The 12,598-nt window shown below is 45.5% G+C and overlaps 1 protein-coding gene across 7 annotated transcripts in view; it reads left to right on the forward strand.

The window, feature by feature from the left end:
- Positions 1 to 700: 700 nt before the first annotated feature.
- LOC309626422 (protein FAM169B-like) overlaps positions 701 to 12,598 on the forward strand; it is a 91,443-nt gene continuing 79,545 nt past the window's right edge. For 4 of the 7 annotated variants that reach the window (XR_014243178.1, XM_082387105.1, XM_082387107.1 and 1 more), the window contains exon 1: positions 707 to 745. Coding sequence is in view for 4 of the 7 variants with exons in the window: in XM_082387105.1 (XP_082243231.1) it covers positions 715 to 745 (31 nt within the window). In the remaining 3 variants the exon portion in view is untranslated. Of the gene's footprint in view, positions 746 to 12,598 lie in introns of all 7 variants that reach the window. The other 3 variants (XM_082387108.1, XM_082387109.1, XM_082387103.1) reach the window with 3 other exon arrangements.

Genomic DNA, 12,598 nt, shown 5'->3' on the forward strand with positions numbered 1-12,598 from the left:
TTGGGTTCCAAGGCCATTGGCATTTTAAAACTACCCCTGCTCCCTCTCTCCCCTGTAAAAAACACCTTGAAACAGGCCAAAAAGAAATAGTAGAGAAACAATTGCTTCTCATTGAATTTTGCTACTTCAAGTGAGTAAAAGCTTGAACATTTAATAAAAAAAGGTATTAGTTATCAGAAAAAGCACTTTACAGTTGTTAGGAAAAAAACTGAAAAGACTGAAAAAATGGGCAGAAAAGATTACTGGGGGCCCTGCGTTATGGGGGCCATTCGTTGTCTTTGAGCTAGTTTTCAACTGTATACGTTTTCGAAAAGGGATAATACAAGCGATTCTTGCCCATAGAAACAGAAATAATAGAAGGAAGTGGGAAGGGGCGTAGAGAGTGGGGTGCCAGGCCGAGGGGCGCTGGCGAGGGCGTCGGGCTGCGAATAGCTTCTCTTCCAACAGGAGTAGTAAGAGAAATACTAACTACTAACTACTCATCGGAAGTGGTAAGCTCGCTTTGGAAACTGTCTACAGGGAGCAGGGGTCGCTAGCGACGACCGCAGGGCCGTGGCTCCGGCGCTCGGGGCGGGGCAGGGAAAACACCGGGGCGCCGGCTGGGCAGCCGCGCTGCTGGTGCAGGGCCATTCCTGGAGGAGGGGCCCGGGGAGGGGCGGGGCAGCGGGCGGGGCAGAGGGGCGGGGCGGGGCTGGGCGCCCAGAAAGCGGGAGCATGGAGGCGGAGGCCGCGGGCCGGACTGCAGGTAAGGGGAGCTGGGGCCAGGCCGGCCCGGAGCCTGCCCGCTTCCCTCGCGGTCTGCCGCGCGGGCCCCACCCCACGTGTCGGGTTTCAATGGCTGGGCTGGCCTGAAAGCTCCAGGCCCCCGCGCTGCAAAATGAGACTGTAAACAGCGCGCCGCGGCCAGGGAAACTTCCCCCGGAATCGGCGCCAGGGCGCCGCGAGCCGCGCACCTGTTGCCGCCAGCGAACGAGATAGTGGGCGGCCCGGGATGTCAGGGGCGAGACCACCCCCGGGAGGGGCAACCCCCGAGGGGTCTCGGTCACCGCCCTCCCGGCCGTCCCTAGGGCCCCCGGCAACCGGGACCCGCTAGCCTGGCCTGGCGAACTCCCTGCCTTCCCTTAGCCTTGGTGGTCTTGTCTGTGAAATGGGAAGCGCACGGTGGGGAGGGTTCAGTAAAGCAGCTCGGGGGACGGCGGGTGCCCCTGTTGCCCCTGTTCGGGGACTGCCAGTTCTGGCCCCCGGCCCGGTGCGCGGCGGGCGTGCCGCCCCGGGCCCTGCAGGCCAGCAGGGGAGCCTGGGTTTGCGGGCGCGCCCGGGAGCCCGCCACCTCCCTCACGTCCCTTGCCTGCCCCCTCTCCGGAGAACCGGGAGAAACCGTGAGACTTTTGAATTTGAAAGCACGTGGGACAAATCCCCGAAAGAGTTTCCAGCAGTCCTGCAAAGGAAGGAGTATTTGGATGGGAGCAGGCATAGGGGCGTTTGATGCCGAGAAAGTGCCTCTTCCCTCCTGCATCTTTCCTTTGTTTCCCCGGGGACCCGCGGCACGTAGGGCCCCTTGGCTGGGTGCTCACGTCCAGTACAGCCCTCGCTAGAGCCCTGCGCCCACGTGCGGTCAAACCGCAGATTGGCCACTTTCTCCCACCACTCATCTCTAAGGAAAAACTCAATCTTACAGAGGCTCCTCTGCCTTTTATTAGAAGCCAACGACGGCGGATTACTTGTTATTGTGATCTGCATTCAAAAACTGTGACTTTGAGTTGTTTTTCCCGATTTCAAGTGAGGGAGTTAAGGAGAGAAGGTGGCCACTGCCACTTGTATGAACTAGTTACATTCCTCGTCAAAGTTTTCATTGGTCTAGGGATTGAGAAAGGGTTTTGTCTCTAGTTTTAGAGGGAGAAGTACTATTTCGTTTTTTATTTTTCTGTGGTCGTTTCTGGAAAGTTGGTTAATAGTGAGTGCTGTTGCCAGTTTATTGTTTGAGAACTGGGGCAAGAAGAAAAAGTGACTTGCTCTTTTGCTATCACCTTTCTCACCTGCAAAACGGAGAAGACTTTGCCCACTTCGGGACTTACTGTACAGAAATATCTCATATATTTTAAACACTTAGCTGGTCTGCACACAAAGCTGCTCAGTTTAGCTTTCTCCCTTCCCCTCCCCCTCAGAGTGGTACCATGAGTCAGAAAGTTCCTCCCAACTAGTGCCTTAGAGCTGTGCTTATTCTACCCAGCTTTACTCTGTTTTAATGGGAAAAGTAATGGTAATTTCATCTTCTGGAAAAGTGTAGTTGGCCTAAACGGTTTCAGGATTTTCCTGTATTTATGTCGGCGTTTGCTGTGGCTTTCATGGTTGCTGATGGCCCAGATGACACACAGCAGTTGCACATTAATCATTTCCACATGTGCTAGATCCTAATGGATGGGAGTTTTACATAGCTGAATCGATGCCTGAGCTTTGATAGCCCATTTCCAAAAAGGGCTTCAGCCAACCATGCCTACGTGGGAATCCTTTTTCTTTCAGCAAGGAAGCATGAAACTGAGAATTGTGCTTTCAGGTAAGGCTGTGTCCCGATCCCCACTTAGTTCTAGCACCAAAAGGTAGGGAAAGGGCACATGACATTCCCGTGGGAGTTGCCTCTGTATCTAGATGAGGTTCCTCAATATTGGTGTGTCTGGGCGGGGGTACCCTCAATAATTCAAAACATACCCCAGGGCCACACACACATTCTCTCTCTCTCTCTCTCTGAGTCTGTATGTATTTTTAATTTTCCTGATACTGAAGACCGTCTTAGGTTCCACCAGACCATCAGTTGCTGTCATTTCAGCTTGGAGTATAGTAGAAAGGAAGAAGAAAGTCAGACACGACCCAGTTCTGTTACTCCTCTCATCCTTTACCTTGAAGTTCCCTCATCTATAAAATAAGGTCTTGACCTGCCTCATAAGGATTAGATGAGACCTTGTGTTCATCAGAGCGGACTACTGGGCCCCTTGTGAAATTTTGAGTAGACTCAGAGAAGGCCCTTTATTTTGCACACCGCCCCCCCCCCCCGCCCCGCTTCTGTTTACACAGCAAATGGAAGCGTCTGTGACAATTACCTGTTTTATGATCTCCATTTAGGAAGTCAGTTTAGTGTTCCAGTTTTGAAAAGTTAGGGCCAGACAGTTTGCAGTGGTAATACAAGCAGAACTTTATAGACAGGAAAGCTAGCAAGCAAGGAGGAAAATCCGGATGACTCCAAAGCTTGGGTTGGGACAGTGGTGATGCCACTAAAGAAACTGACTCTGGGAGGGGGAAAACATGATGCAGTCTAAACACAGTGACTTCAAAATGTTTCAGTAGCTTCCCGTTGGAGACACTGAAGAGTTAGTCAGAAACACTGACGCTGGAGCAGAGGAGGAATCTAGAAAGGCCAGTGCTGGCCCTTTTGGGGCTCTATTGGGGACCCCTTTTACTGAGTGGAAGGAGCAGAGCAGATGGAGGCATGGTGAGGGCATCTCCTGGGAGATGGGAGGTGGGGAGGAGCTGAGGGCACAGCCCAAAGGCTCAGGGAGGGAGAAGCTCTGAGAACCTGATGTTGAGACCCAAGGAGGAGAGACTGAAAAGAAAAGAAGGCCATGGGGGCAGGGCCTGGGGCTGAGGGAGGCCTAGGCAGGTGCTGACTGCATGGGCTCAGAAAGAGGGTCAGGGAGAAGCCAGAAGGGAAGGGGGTCGGCATGTCACATGACCCTGAAGGGGGTCAAGCATAGCTGATGTTTCAGGGACAAGAAGAGGGAGAAGGCTGAGCTTAAGGTGGTGGTATGAGTGTGGGGAGGTGGATTTTCCCTTGCGTTTTTGGTGGAGGAGACTTGAAGACACTTTTAGTAAACTAACCCTTAGGAGCACTTTTCTGCCTGTCAAGTATTGCTCTAAACCCTTTCTAAGCGTTACCTTACCTTAACTGATCCTTAATTGATCCTCATAGTAAATAGTAAATGTAGATACTATTATTATCCCATTTTACTGGTGAGGAAGCTGAGGCACAGAGATATAGTAACTTGCCTAAGATCACCTGGCTAGTAAGTGGTAGTGCTGGGATTTCAATTGGGGAGTGATTGGTGGTGGTGGTCTGACTCCCCAGAGAAAGGGACTTATAATGAGGGTGATGTCCGCACCCCCCTTCCCCCTGCCCCAAACCGAAGTGGAGGCTCAGGAAGGTGATAATCCATGAGCTAGCTCCTCAGAGATGACCTCATGTTAACATAACACTTCAAAAAAAAAAAAAAATCAAATATTCATCAGCCATTTTGGATCTTCTCAAGTTCAAGGTGTAGAAGTGTCCTCTTGGAGGAACAGGGACCTGGCAACTTGGGGGAATCTCAGTTCCTGAGGGGCAGGGCCTCACTGGGGTTATGACAGAGGGCTGGGCTGGGCACTGGGACTCCTGTCACTACTTAGCTTTTGTGCCCCAGGTGAGTCTCCATTCCTTCATCAGGAGGGAGGGGAAAGGATAAGATGGTCTCTAAAACTCCACTCGGCCATGAAGTTTGTCAGCTACTTCCTGTCACTGTAACCAGACTGTAATCCTACTGAGGGCAGGACCCTTACTGATCTTTCTGTCCTAGTGCCCTGCTCGCTGCTGGCACATGGTTGGAGCCCTGTGAGCTTTGGATGGAGGAATCATTTCCTTTCAGGTGCTGGTGAAGACCTTTGTTGGTTCCCTGGCTACAGGAAGGGTTGCTGGGAGGATTTTGCAGATTGTGTGTTTTAGGATGTGGGGTGATTCAAGCTGGCCTGCCACCCTTGGGATGAGTGCCACTGGTCAGCCCATCCCCTGGGGAATGTCTTTCTAGGGGTCCCACTCTTCTTGGGAAGGCCTGGTCCTCAGTGGGTCCTCCTAATGGCCTGGGCATTTTGTATGTCCCCTGTCTGTTGGTTGTGATTCTTTGCCATATAATGGAATCCATCCTATAGATGGTCGTCGTTCACCCCCATCTCTAGACATCAAGGGGTGTATTATGTCTGTATTAAACAGGGATCTCTGCTATACTAGGCCAGGCCAGAGATGGTTGGTGTCCTGACCTCCGGCTCCTGCCGTGGCCTGGCAGGATGGAGTGAATGACCAGGCGTCCAGGACTCGGGCTGGGCAGTGGGAAGGGAGTGGGCACTGAGGTGTTGTCTTTCTGACCTTTGAAACCCTAGTCTGGTGACCGGCTGACTGGCCTTAGCTGGGTTCCTGACAGCAGCTGGCTCCTGGCTCCTCTGATGACATTCTTATTTGTAGCTCAGCTCTGGGAAATTCCAAACAGAGGATTATAGAAAAGGGCTGTGTTTTCTGCTGTGTTGTGTGGTATAGAAAGCAATTTCAGGGCAAAATTCAAGCACACTTGTTGGTCAGCTGCCCCTGGTGTCACGTGACTTTTAAAGTCAGGGTTATTGTGGGGGTTAAGTGACTGTCAGTAGCAACTGAAGGTCCAGGGCCTTTGAATAACGTTTGTTAGGATGTAACAGCTGTGGTTTACAAATTCCATGCCTTTTAGTGCACCCATCCTCTGTTGTGGGTGTTTCCTTTTCCAAGGCTGATGATCAGCAAGCTTCAGTGGGGGTGGGACGCACGGCATGTGTATCCAAAGGCCACTGTCTGTCGAAATCCAGGCATGTCTCTCTTCCTGCTTCTTTGGACCACTGGGAACCCTTTCGCAGCAGACCCTTTGCATTCCCTGTGCCCAGGCAGTGGCTTCGCTTCCTGCTTAAACCAGTGCCTATTATCTGTCGAGGCACAGAATCATTTCGATGCTTCTTTGCTCCTCCGAATCTGGGCAGCCACGGGGGCCACTGGGAATGGCCTGAGGCTGAGGGCTGGGGGCTCCCGGGGAGGGCAGAGGGGAAGCTTCTGTCCATGTGTGTGTTGGGGGCTCCCAAGGCCCAAACCCTCCTAGACTGCTTGGTTTCCTTGTCTTGCAGAAATTAAGACAAATGTGTTTTTCTTGGAAACCGAGTCTCTAACCACTACTCGCAAGTTCCACTGACAGAGAGGAAGCTGTGTTCATTTACTCAGTGCATTTTGCTGAAATAACCCCTAATTGGAGTCCCTGAGTGTTTCATTCGGTGGTAAGTGCTTGAGAAGTCAAAGTTGTGGGGATGCCATCATTGCAGAGACTTCTGCTCACTGTGCTGTCTCCCCACCCACTGTGCTCTGTGAAATGCTGCTTAGTGGACCAGGGTTGGTGAGTGTATGTATGTGGGGAGAGGCATATAGGCTCAAACAGTGAATTATACTTGGTTGTTCATTTTGACCTTTATGTTTTCCAGCAAGTGATTTCTTTAATGCATGTGTGTTGCCCATGTTTGGGCTATTAGAACGTCCTGGAAAAACATTTTTGTAAGCTATGCAGAAGGAAAAGAATTGCTCTGTGTTTCTTCAGAATACATGATAATTGAGTAAAAATATTATTAAGATATTCAAAAATGCTTGGTCAAAACACTAATAAAAATCTGTCCTTGTGCAAAAGCATAGTCTAGTTACTTGTTGGCAAATATATATATATATATTTAACATCTTTACTGGAGTATAATTGCTTTACAATGGTGTGTTAGTTTCTGCGTATAACAAAGTGAATCAGCTATATATATACATATATCCCCATATCTCCTCCCTCTTGCGTCTCCCTCCCACACTCTGTATCCCACCCCTCTAGGTGGTCACAAAGCACCGAGCTGATCTCCCTGTGCTATGCGGTTGCTTCCCACTAGCTATCTATTTTACGTTTGGTAGTGTATGTATGTCCATGCCTCTCTCTCACTTCGTCCCAGTTTACCCTTCCGCCTCCCCCTGTCCTCAAGCCCATTCTCTATGTCTACATTTTTATTCCTATCCTGCCCTTAGGTTCTTCAGAGCCATGTTTTTTGTTTTTTTTTTTTTAGATTCCATATATATGTGTTAGCATACGGTACTTGTTTTTCTCTTTCTGACTTACTTCACTCTGTATGACAGACTCTAGGTCCATCCACCTCACTACAAATAACTCAATTTTGTTTCTTTTTATGGCTGAGTAATATTCTATTGTGTATATGTGCCACATCTTCTTTATCCATTCATCTGTCGATGGACACTTAGGTTCCTTCCATGTCCTGGCTATTGTAAGTAGAGCTGCAATGAACATTGTGGTACATGACTCTTTTTGAATTATGGTTTTCTCAGGGTATATGCCCAGTAGTGGGATTGCTAAGTCATATGGTAGTTCTATTTTTATGTTTTTAAAGAATTTCCATACTGTGCTCCATAGTGGCTGTATCAATTTGCATTCCCACCAACAGTGCAAGAGTGTTCCCTTTTCTCCACACCTTCTCCAGCATTTATTGTTTGTAGATTTTTTGATGATGGCCATTCTGACTGGTGTGAGGTGATAGCTCATTGTAGTTTTGATTTGCATTTCTCTAATGATTAGTGATGTTGAGCATCCTTTCATGTGTTTGTTGGCAATCTGTATATCTTCTTTGGAGAAATGTCTATTTAGGTCTTCCACCCATCTTTGGATTGGGTTGTTTGTTTTTTTGATATTGAGCTGCATGAGCTGCTTGTATATTTTGGAGATTAATCCTTTGTCCATTGCTCCTTTGGCAAATATCTTCTCTCATTCTGAGGTTTCTCCCATTCTTTTCATCTTGTTTATGGTTTCCTTTGCTGTGCAAAAGCTTTTAAGTTTCCTTAGGTCCCATTTCTTTATTTTTGTTTTTATTTCCATTTCTCTAGGAGGTGAGTCAAAAAGGATCTTACTGTGATTTATGTCATGGAGTGTTCTGCCTATGTTTTCCTCTAAGAGTTTTATAGTGTCTGGACTTACATTTAGGTCTTTACTCCATTTTGAGTTTATCTTTGTGTATGGTGTTAGCAGGTGTTCTAATTTCATTCTTTTACATGTAGCTGTCCAGTTTTCCCAGCACCACTTATTGAAGAGGCTGTCTTTTCTCCATTGTATATTCTTGTCTCCTTCATCAAAGATAAGGTGACCATATGTGCGTGGGTTTATCTCTGGGCTTTCTATCCTGTTCCATTGATCTATATTTCTGTTTTTGTGCCAGTACCATACTGTCTTGATTACTGTAGCTTTGTAGTATAGTCTGAAGTCAGGGAGCCTGATTCCTCCTGCTCTGTTTTTGTGTCTCAAGATTGGTTTGGCTATTCGGGGTCTTTTGTGGTTCCATACAAATTGTGAAATTTGATGAATATGTTTTTAATCATAAGAATTAAATATGAATACTGACAGATCATCTTGTTTTCATTTCTTGCCTTTTTTAAAATTGAGATTTCCCCCACCCTGGCCCTAATTCCATTTTTTTCTCTCTCCTATTTTGAAATTTAATATCTATATTTCTATTCTTTTAGGGGCTAACTTAGACATTTTAATGTACATGTTAATTCTAATTAATTCTGAAATTAATCAGTTTTAAACTTTCTCTGGAATCATATAAGGGCCTTGAAATGCCTTCACTCAAATTACTTCCTTCCCAATTTCTGTGCTATGTGTTATGTAACACCTTAGTTCTATTATGATTTTTTTTTTTTTTAATCTCCTTAAATTAGAAGTTTTTGTTTTGTATGGTCAGCTTTGGCTTGGCTTTTATGCACATGTTTCTCATTTTCTTTGCTCCCATTCCTTCTTCTCCTTTTTTTAAAAAATAAATTTATTTATTTAATTTTTGGCTATGTTGGGTCTTCGTTTTTGTGCATGGGCTTTCTTTAGTTGCGGTGAGCGGGGGCTACTCTTTGTTGCGGTGTGCGGGCCTCTCATTTACAGTGGCTTCTCTTTGTTGTGGAGCACAGGCTCTAAGTACGCGGGCTGCAGTAGTTGTGGCACGCGGGCTCAGTAGTTGTGGCTCATGGGCTCTAGAGCACAGGCTCAGTAGTTGTGGCGCACGGGCCTAGTTGATCCGCGGCATGTGGGATCTTCCCGGACCAGGGCTCGAACCCATGTCCCCTGCATCGCTTAACCACTGAGCCATGAGGGAAGTCCCTCCCATTCCTTCTTGACTGATTTCCTTTTGAGGTCAATTTCCTTTCCCTTGATAATAGGCATCCTTTAGAAATAACATTAGGGAGGATCTGCTGGTAGTAAACTCAGGTTTTATTTTTCTAAAATGTTTTTTATTTCACTCACATTGTTGGAAGTTACTTGTGCTGGATGGAGGGTGAAAGTTATTTTCCTTTCCCACTTTAAAAATGTTCTTCCATTGTCTCCTGGCTTCCATAGTTGCTGTTGAGAAGGCAGCTGTCAATGAAGCTGTCCTTCTATTGGGAGGATGTGTCTTTCCCTTCTGGCTGCTTTCATGGTCATCTTTTTGTATTCGGTTGGTGAAAAGGTTCATTCAGTTTTTTCCATAAGATGGCTCTAGTAGCACTTAGTTGGCTTTAACTTCATTTGAAACAATTTTGTTAGATTGTATTGTGACAGCTGTGGTACCAGCATGCATTTAAAAAAACTTATCAAAATTGGTGAATTTTTGTATAGACATTTTCATATTGAAGATGGAAGAAAAAAAGCAACATTTTCAGCATATTATGCTTTATTATTTCAAGAAAGGTAAAAAAGCAACTGAAACACAAAAAAAGATTTGTGCAGTGTATGGAGAAGGTGCTGTGACTGATTGAACGTGTCAAAAGTGGTTGGTGAAGTTTTGTGCTGGTAATTTCTCACTGGACAATGCTCCACAGTCGGGTAGATCAATTGAAGTCGATAGTGATCAAATCGAGACATTAATTGAGAACAATCAACATTATACCATGCGGGAGATAGCTGACATACTCAAAATATCCAAATCAAGCATTGAAAATCATTTGCACCAGCCTGGTTATGTTAATGGCTTTGATGTTTGGGTTCCACATAAGTTAAGCGGAAAAAAACCTTCTTGACAGTACTTCCACATGTGATTCTCTACTTAAATATAACGAAAGCATTCCGGTTTTTAAAACAAATTGTGACGGGCGATGAAAAGTGGATACTGTACAATAACCGTGGAATGGAAGAGACTGTGGGGCAAGCGAAATGAACCACCATCAACCACACCAAAGGTCGGTCTTCATCCAAAGAAGATGATGTTGTGTATATGGTGGGATTGGAAGGGAGTCCTCTGTTATGAGCTCCTTCTGGAAAACCAAATGATTGATTCCAACAAGTACTGCTCCCAAGTAGACCAACTGAAATCAGCACTCGATGAAAAGCATCTGGAATTAGTCAAAAAAAATGCATAATCTTCCATCAGGATAACGCAAGACCACATGTTTCTTTGATGACCAGGCAAAAACTGTTACAGCTTGGCTGGGAAGTTCTGATTCATCCGCTGTATTCACCAGACACTGCACCTTTAGATTTCCATTTATTTCGGTTTTTACAAAATTCTCTTAATGGAAAAAGTTTCAATTCCCTGGAAGACTGTAAAAGGCACCTGGAACAGTTCTTTGCTCAAAAAGATAAAAAATTTTGGGAAGATGGACTTATGAAGTTGCCTGAAAAATGGCAGAAGGTAGTGGAACAAAACGGTGTATAGGTTGTTCAATACATTTCTTGGTGAAAATGAAAAATGTGTCTTTTATTTTTATTTAAAAACTGAAGGAACTTTTTGGCCAACCCAATATTTGTTGTTTTGCAGCTTGACCACAGTGTGTTTAGGAGGGGAGTTTTCTTTATTTTTCCTCCTTTGGGGTTGGTTGGGATCCCAAAGTCAGAGGACAGGTGTCTTTCATTAATTCTGGAAAAATTTCAAACAAATTTCATCAAATCTTGACTCTCTCTTACTATTTTTTCTCCTTCTGGAACTTCAATTACATTGTTGGTAGACCTTATCATTCTACTCTCCATCTCTCTTAACCTGCCTTTCATGTTTTCCACTTGTTCTGTCTTTCTGTGCTGCATTTCTGGGTAATTTCTTCAGATCTATTTTTCTGTTCATTGGCTATTTCAGACATAAATTTCTAGAAGCTCTACTTTCTTTCCCCCTAGAATGTTATTGGGCAATTTAAAAAATCTTGGCCCTTTATAGTCCCTATTTAAAGTTCTTTAAACATATTTCATATCTCTATCTTCTGTATTAGATAATTTCAATATCTGCAGTCTTAATGGGTCTGAGTCTATAGTTTGTGCTCTTTTGTGGCAGTTTATTTCTCATATGTTAGAGATTTTTGAAATCAGGTCTGAATGACCCCAAAGCTCTTGCCCTCGTGCCCAAACCTCATTCTCTATGTGGCCTGATGTTGGGGAGGTCTGATGAGGTGGCATCATTTTGTGGGTGCTTCATCTGTGTTTTTATTCTGGTTCAGTTTGTAATACCTCAAGGAAAATCGTATTTTTGAATAATGTACATCTTATTCTTCTCTTGGCAGGTTCATCAATTTCCCCCTTTGGAAAGACCTGGGATCTTAACAGAAATTAGACTGTTTCCAATGTTAGTTTATAAATGTCACAATATGAAAGCTACTAGTTGAATTTCATTGACTTATATGAAGTGGAGGGGTTAAAGTAGAAAGTCAGCTTGGCCCCTCACCCCACACATCCATCTAGCAGCAGGTTCTGCCGTGTCCACTGCTAACATCTAGCTCAAGCCTGCCATCTCCTTCTCATCATCTAAACTGCCACCATTAGTCTAAGCCATCATCATCACTTGACTCAACTTGCACTGCCCCTGGTTCGGATTCCTGTTGCAGTGTGATCTGGAGGAGGCAGTAAACACACACTCCAGTTATCATGCCCCGCTGGGGACCCTTCAGCATCCTCCTACTGCATTCTTCTTGAAACCTGAAGTCGGAACTTGGCCAGCGTCCTATTACTCCAGCTCCTGTCTGCCTGCTTCCTGTGACCTTGCCCTTCTCCTCTTGGCCAGCCATGCTGCAGGCACACTGGCCACCCATGAGCGCTTGGACTCCCTCCGCTCCTTTCTTCCTCCAGCAGGGGCTGTTCCTTCAGTCTGGGTGGCTCTTGATCTTGCTCTGCATGAGGCGAACATTTTATTCTTCAGTCCTTCTGCTTAAAGGTTATCTCCTTAGAGAGACCTTCGCTGGTCATCCTGTCCTGTCTCCCACCTCCCTTGTCACTCGCCTCCCTCCATGCCATGGGGGTATTAACTGTTTTTATGTCTCCCGCCCAGGCGGTAAGTTCTATAAGAGCAGAGGCCACTTCTGCTTTTTCACCACTGTATCGACTAGCACTTAACACAGTGTCTGGCAATAGTAGGAAAGTTCCTAAATGATGACCATGATTGTTTTATATTATACATTTATAAAATAGCTTTATAGCAGAAAGTTTTTTCAAACCTTTGCTGTGGTGTTGGTATTGAATGTGATCAGGGTCTGATGAGACCTCTTTCCAGGACCATAGGGTATCAGGAAGACCTTGGTCTAACCTGAGGTCACCCTTGGGCAGGCACCCTGGGAGCAGGTATCATAGAAGCCTCAGGGTATTACTACTACTACTACTACTACTACTACTACTACTACTACTACTACTACTACTACTACTACTACTACTACTACTACTACTACTACTACCACCACCACCACCACCACTACTACAGTATTATTACTACTATTATTATATTTTACTATTACTACTATTATTATTTAAAAAATATA

This window comes from Balaenoptera borealis (assembly GCF_965194805.1).
Source record: "Balaenoptera borealis genome assembly, chromosome: 3".
Lineage (NCBI taxonomy): Eukaryota > Metazoa > Chordata > Mammalia > Artiodactyla > Balaenopteridae > Balaenoptera > Balaenoptera borealis.